This window comes from Panthera onca, chromosome E1 (assembly GCF_046562875.1).
Source record: "Panthera onca isolate mPanOnc1 chromosome E1, mPanOnc1 haplotype 2, whole genome shotgun sequence".
NCBI lineage: Eukaryota > Metazoa > Chordata > Mammalia > Carnivora > Felidae > Panthera > Panthera onca.
The window spans coordinates 36,587,543-36,594,574 of NC_138352.1; the positions used below are offsets into that span (position 1 = coordinate 36,587,543).

At 45.0% G+C, this 7,032-nt stretch overlaps 1 protein-coding gene across 9 annotated transcripts in view; it reads left to right on the forward strand.

Annotated features, from left to right (window-relative positions):
* NF1 (neurofibromin 1) overlaps positions 1-3,705 on the forward strand; it is a 247,498-nt gene extending 243,793 nt beyond the window's left edge. For all 9 annotated transcript variants that reach the window (XM_060646729.3, XM_060646737.3, XM_060646735.3 and 6 more), the window contains one exon: positions 24-3,705. In XM_060646729.3, the coding sequence (XP_060502712.1) occupies positions 24-166 (143 nt within the window). In that variant the 3' untranslated portion in view covers positions 167-3,705. The remainder of the gene's footprint in view (positions 1-23) is intronic.
* The last annotated feature ends 3,327 nt before the right edge of the window (positions 3,706-7,032 follow it).

Sequence of the window (7,032 nt, forward strand, 5' to 3'; positions counted from 1 at the left end):
CTGGCTGCTTCTCTTCTCTCCAGGGATCGACAAGGAGAACGTTGAACTCTCCCCCACCTCTGGCCACTGTAACAGTGGACGCACTCGCCATGGATCCGCAAGCCAGGTGCAGAAGCAAAGAAGCGCTGGCAGTTTCAAACGTAATAGCATTAAGAAGATCGTGTGAAGCTTTCTTCCTTTCCTTTTTCAAACAGACTTAACTCACACGGGCTCTTCGCCAGTGACCCCTCACCACCGTGCTGTGACGCTGCACTTCATGTTCCGCGAGGAGCCCGTCCGAGTCTGCCATGTTGCCAGATGATCAACTCTTGGAAGCATTGCCTAAATCTGATGCTGCTTTTTCTTTAACTTTTGTTGTTGTTGTCGTTCTCCTACTTTTGGCGTGTCTGGTGTGAGCAGGTGTTCGGAACAACTGCGAAGAAAGTGGGAGGTCAGGACGCTTGAACTGAGAACGTCCCACTTGTGAGAAAGGATGAACTCTTGATTACTGCTACCACTGGCCAGCTATGAAAGCCATTTGCACAGAGCTCTGCCTTCTATGTTTCCCCTCCTTCGTCCTACAAAGTAAAGTGTTAGTCTCACTTACACACTTTTCGAGATAGGAGTTCATGGGACAAGTAGCACTATAACCCCGGTATGTTTAATCTGACTTTTAGCTGTGGACTTTTTTTTACCTTACAAAACCGAAGGAACCGTAGACGTCAAGCCTCAGTGACTTCACACCGTAAAGCCACAGGCAAGGTACTTTGGGGGGTGGAGGGATTTAGAGTTTTGTAATGAGTTCTTACGAAATACTAACACTCGAGTATTAGCAATAATCACAGGAAAGGAAGCATAACCACGTATATCTTAACGTTACCGAATTAAAGCGACGGGTTCTGAGGCCTTATCCAAACTCAGTCATCCAAACTAGTTTATTTTTGTCTCCAGTTGATTATCTTTTAAACTTTAAGTATGCTGAAAGTTGTTGTTTCTGTTTTTGTAAGCCAAAACTATACTAAGTATAGTCATGATCTGTTTTCCCCCTCCTTCTCTTCTTTCCTAAATAATTCTGAGCAGGGTAACCCGTGAACAAAGTGTTGGAAATTGTTCCTTGAAGGTCATTTTCGTAAATGTTTGCATTAGCTCCATAGCAAAATGGAATGGTACGGGACTTCTAGAGTAGCTGATGCTTTTCATTTCGTTGGATGATTTTCCCAGAAACACAGAGTGTGGTGTATATTATCAAAAGTTTCTTTGACGACATGTATTTTAAGTGTCTTGTGATCTCACCCCCTCCCCTCCGAAAAAATCAGGAATCCTTTTAGCAAACCATTTGGGTTCTATATGATAGAACTGCATTTAACCACTGTGAAAGGACGGGCCGGCCTGCATTAGTGTGACAATAGGGGACCTTAACAGTTGCTGCTATACTGAACCGTATGGGTTATCCTGGTGTTGGAATTTCCCTGGTAATGCAGACCCAAGTTTTGGGTGGTACCTGCAGTATGCAAAATGATTTGACTTCAGTGAACACAGTCGTAGTATCCGGATGTTTCAATTTAGAACTGAACCGTATTTATTACAAAAAGATAATATCCCCCTATTCCCAGGTTCCCTTTATATGTTCCGATGTGATGGCTTTGGGAGGGGAAAGAAACGTAGGGGAGGGGAGCCTCCTGTAGTCCTATTCCATGAGCGGATTTCAGTAAATTAAATTCCACAGCTAAATCAAGAAATAATGGTACATTGAAGTGTTCTGATTTTAATAATATAACACATTTCACATTTATCCACACAGTAACAATGTAATATGTTAATGTAAATAAAATTGCTTTTGATATTGAGAAATAACAAGAATTTAATTTTTTTAATTTGTTTACAGTCTCGGAAAAGTAAGAACCATCTGCCAAAATAAAAGGAGAAAACACTTTAGTTAATACTAAAGTTAATAGTTATTTTGACATAGAACTGTTGGAAAATATTGAAGACAGGTGCAATTAACTAAATTTGTGTTTTTATTGTAGAGGCTGCGTTAGAGTAGTGTTTATGGTAACAGAGCAACCAAGTCTATAAAGATGCTAAGACTAGAGCTGAGTTTAGATAGAGGTAGATCCTTAACAACCCGATGCCGCGCTGCTGTTAAGGTCATGGTTCTCCCACGACCCCGTGCTCCTGGGAAGGTATCGCGACTCCTTGGATCCTGGAATAAAAGGCAGATGTGAGCCTGTAATCACTGTGGTTCCACGTTTTTCCTCTTGGTTGGTTCGGTGCGTGTCGGTGGGTGTTGTCACACTGTTCTGCTTCTCCCAATCAAAATAGAGCAACTGCCAAAGGTTTTCTGTTAAAAATAGTGATGTTTCCATAACAAACTTTTCCAGGTATGATATTTCTTAAATTTATTCATTATTTCCCTCTAGTGTAATGAATGGAATGAATTCACTTGAAGTACCTCACGAAATGATCAGCGTTGCACAAATCAAAATTGAGCCTTCTTTGAACTGCGAAAATACTTTTTTGATCGGTACATCCTGGAAATTTGAGAACGCCCTAAGGTTTAAAATTTACCTTGTTTAGAGAACTTCTGACTTTTGAGGAGAACCTAACTTTCCAAGTAACTAAAATGAACATGAGCCTAAGCCTCACCAGTACTCGTCCCCTGAGAAATGAAACACTCTCTCAGGCTTCCTACCACCATCTATCTACACAAGAAATCTGAGGTTCAGAGCAAGTTGCCCATTTTGCGTAATCCGATGTGAGTTCTACAAAGAACATCATAATTGGGGTTCGTGGATGTTTCCCCTGACTTGCTAAAGAGGCAAACGTGACTCAGCACGTCGCTGTGCAGAACCCACCTGTTTTATCACGGGCCCCATCCCAGGGGTGCGCCCTCATTCACCAACATCGCGACGCCGTTCCCTGGCTCTGGGGGAAAGCGGCGAGGCTCTGCCCTTCATCCACTCACCCCTCCCCTGCCCGTTACAGAATGCCAGCCCCGTGCAATCCTGATGGGGGGGGGGGAGGAAGGAGAAGGGGGCGCCTGGACCCCCAGGAGCAGTCAGCTGCCACCCCCACAGGACTCCCTCCCTGCTTAGCGGGTTTTAGGCTTTTTCCGTTTCGTTTTGGCTTTCTGTTTGCTACACCCCTCCCAGCCCTCCAGGCATCATGAGGCATGTCTTATTCAATGTTATGCAATGGACTTCTAAACAAAATTCACTCTTCGTGTCAGCCACACAATTTTTTTTAAAGCAGTATATTCACCTGTAAATAGTTTGTGTAAAATTTGACAGAAAAGTATATTTACTACACTGTAAATACATGTGATGATATATTGTATTATTTTGCTTTTTTTGTAAAGCAGTTAGTTGCTGTACATGGATAACAAAAATTTGATTATTCTCGTGTTAGTATTGTTAACTTCTTCCTGCGACTGCGTTACATCATTTAAAGAAAATGCTGTGTATTGTAAACTTACATTGTATATGATAACTTCCTCTCCTTTCCATCTGGGCCTAAACTTTGGCAGTTCCCTCGTCTACAGCCTTGTGAATATTGTCCGCCAGCAGGAGAAATACTGCCCAGCAGTCAGAATGGATCATTGTAGGGGAAAATTGTAGAAATCCATTTCAGACCATTGTTGTTCCCACCCGGTTTTCCTCCCTGTGTATGTACTCCACACCACCCACCCACCCCCCTTTTTTTAAGTAAAATGTAAATTCAATCTGCTCTAAGATGTGGGGAGTTGTTTAATTGCTTCACATGCCTCAGCTCTGTTTTCTCCCTTCCCCCCACTTCTCCCTGATCTTTTGAAACATCAAGGCCGGTTCCTTTCTTTTAAGGATGCCTTGGGTTCTCCTCCCTCCCACAGCATGGGACAGACCTTTCTATTTCCAGAACCTCTCTAAAGGAAAAGTAAAATAATTTTGGTGAACCGTGTAGGGGAGGAAGAGTTTTCCTCGAGCCTTTTAGGGTCCCTGGCTGGGTCTGAGAATTAAACTGACAAGGACAGCTTAACAGAAGAAAAGCACACAGCACAGGTTTACGTATACAAGTTTTACATGACACAGGAGCCTTTATAAGAAAATGAAGACCCGAAGCAATTAGACCTGGGGGTGTTTATGCTTGTTCTGCTCGATGAAGAGGGCGGTCACGGAGGAACATGATAGTCAAAGAGTGTGAGGTAAGTGTAGTCAAGGGGAGGGTGGGGGACACTTAGCAAGGCCTGTTTGTTTCCATGGTCTTGTCTTTGGAGATAAGGATGCTCCTTTTTTCTGGGCCTCAGGAGAATGGCCCTCACAGGAGGGGATTATGCCCTGTTTTCAGGGGAAAAGGGCAGGGGCAAGGTCAGAGTGAAGGCCTCCACCATTTTCTCAGACTCTCTGTGCCGTGTTTGGGGGTTGTGTGGCCTGATCCCCATCCAGTGCTTTTTCAGGACAGCTTAAGCTGAGGGGTGACTGTTCTCTGGGATGAGCCATCTTGACTTCTTTTAAAATGAGACGTTAGAAATGCCAAGACCCCCCTGCGATGGAGCAGTCAGAGGGCCTGTGTTGGGACCGTACAACTCTCTCCACCTTTTCAGCGTTCCCTCCGTGGACTCTTCTGTGACACTACGTGGGTAAACACTGGAAAACACTTTCCCTGGCTCAGCTGATGCCAGCTTTACTATTTACCCCATTAGGTGGGCTACCCCCAGGTGGAGAAAGAATCCAGCCTAAACCCTGTAGGCAGGACAGAGCTGATCCTTAGGAGGTGGCAGTGCCTGGCGTTAAATAAAGGACTAAAGCACCATGAAACAGATTCCCGCACGTGTGGGGCAAGTGCTGGTCTGTTTGTGGGGACACAGAGCAGGTGTACCTCACCTGAAGAGCTTGCTAATATTTCTTGGGCCCTCTGAGGCACAGGCAGACTCCAGGGATGGGGTTCTAGGAGGGACAGACAGAGTTTAAAGCCTCTGAGGTGACTGTCCTAGGTGCCCAGGCATAACTCCGCTGTCTTTTCCCTGTGGCCTAAGGCGTGGTAGCCCAAACTAGGGATGCCTCTGGGGTAATAACCCTTTGGACCACACCTCTCTATCCCCGGACAATAAGCTCCTTGACACGGACCATATTGTTTATCTTTTGTGGGGCCCCGTGCCGTTTCTTGGCCTGTACAGACTTTTGCTTTCTGGGACACCCTCGGGGACTTGAGAAATGACCAAGAAGTGTGTCCGGGTGGAGATATGTCTAGTGAGCAGTTGAAAGTAGGGTTATAGGGGCGCCTGGGTGGCCCAGTCGGTTAAGTGTCTGACTTCAGCCCAGGTCATGATCTCACCACAGTTTGTGGGATCGAGCCTCGCGTCGGGCTCTGTGCTGACAGCTCAGGGCCTGGAGCCTGCTTTGGATTCTGTGTCTCCCTCCCTGTGTGCCCCACCCCCGCTCGTGCTCTCCCTGTCTCTCTCAAAAATAAACATTTTTTAAAAATTTAAAAATTAAAAAAAAAGTAGGGTTGTATAAGAGGTAACTGAAGCTGGGGATGATGACCTGACCCAGAGAAGACAGGTAGCAGAGAAGCATCTAGGCAGAAAGCATCACACCCCAACAGGAGATTCGCTCATTCTGTTCTTTACTTTTTTCCATTCTTTTGTCCCACTTTGGGGGGTGTACCCTAATTTCCTACATTTTAACTCCACAAAAACAGGCCTTAGGGGCACCTGGTTGGCTCAGTCAGTTAAGCATTCGACTTCAGCTCAGGTCATGATCTCACAGTTCGTGGGTTCAAGCCCCGCGTCGGGCTCTGTGCTGACAGCTCAGAGCCTGGAGCCTGCTTCAGATTCTGTGTCTCCCTCTCTCTCTCTCTGCCCCTTCTCCATTCATGCTATCTCTCCTCTCTCTCTCTCTCTATCTCTATCTCTATCTCAAATAAACATTTAAAAAGATTTTTAACAAACATGCCTTAGCCCCAGAGTAGCAAAAACAGGGGTACTCTGTATCTCTGAGTCTGGCCCAAAGTCAAAGTACAGTCAGAAACTGATGGCAAGGGGTCCTCCCTTATTGATTTAGTAATCGATGCACTGAAGGCAGAAAAGAACTGGGTGATCTAGGCTTCAAGCAAAAACGCCACTACCACCACCTATAATTGTATCCCGAGACAAATGAAAAAAAGGTTTTGTTTTGTTTTGATTAACAAAAGACTCCATTTCTGAGTTTGCAGGCATTCATTCCACTCACGGAAGAAAGAAACATTGATTGGACCCCTTGTTTTCACAAATGAACTCCAGCATCAGCACCTCCTGGAAATGGCTCCATTCAGGCACTTGTTTCTCTTGGTTCTGGAACAGCTGCTCGTTGGCAGGGTTGTGATGGAGCGCTCCTACACTCGGGCTAGGCTCTGAGCCTCAGTTGCAGGCATCGTGCGCGTTCGAGGCCCTCGGCAGATGGTTGCTGAAGGACACGTAAGGCTCTGTGTTCTCAGGGAACTGTAGAAATAGATGTAATAAGAAAAAAAAAAAAAGACCCTCTTCCTAATAGCAATCCCAATGCAAAATCCCTACCAAAATGGAGATGACCTGTGTCTCCTAATAAAGACCGACTGAAAACCGTAATCCAGGTTTTGAGATTTCACGTTTCAGTAAAATTTCCAAAATGTATTTTGTCCATTCATACCTTTAGAAGAAAGCACGAACCTTTTTAAAAAGTCTTTTTATAATGAAAAAGCCATTTCAACCTCAAAAGAGTAGGGAGAGAGGGGACTCTTTAAGAGGAATTAATTTTGCTTCGTAAAAAGTCACTGTGTTGTCCTTCTCCTCCCACAGCACTTCTCAGTAGGTGGGCATGTGACTGACCTGACCGGCAGGTCTGAAAGGAGAGCTGAGTAAATGGAGAGACAGACCACAGCCCTGGGTGGGAAAACTGAATAGTACAGTGTCAAGTCTTCCCAAGTTACTGATTTTTTTTAACTCCTTTTTAAATTAAGTTCATTTATTTATTTTGAGAGGGGGAGAGAAGCAGAGAGAGCGAACCCCAAGTAGGCTCCACGCTGTCAGCACAGAGCCAGATGTGGGACTCAATCTCAAAC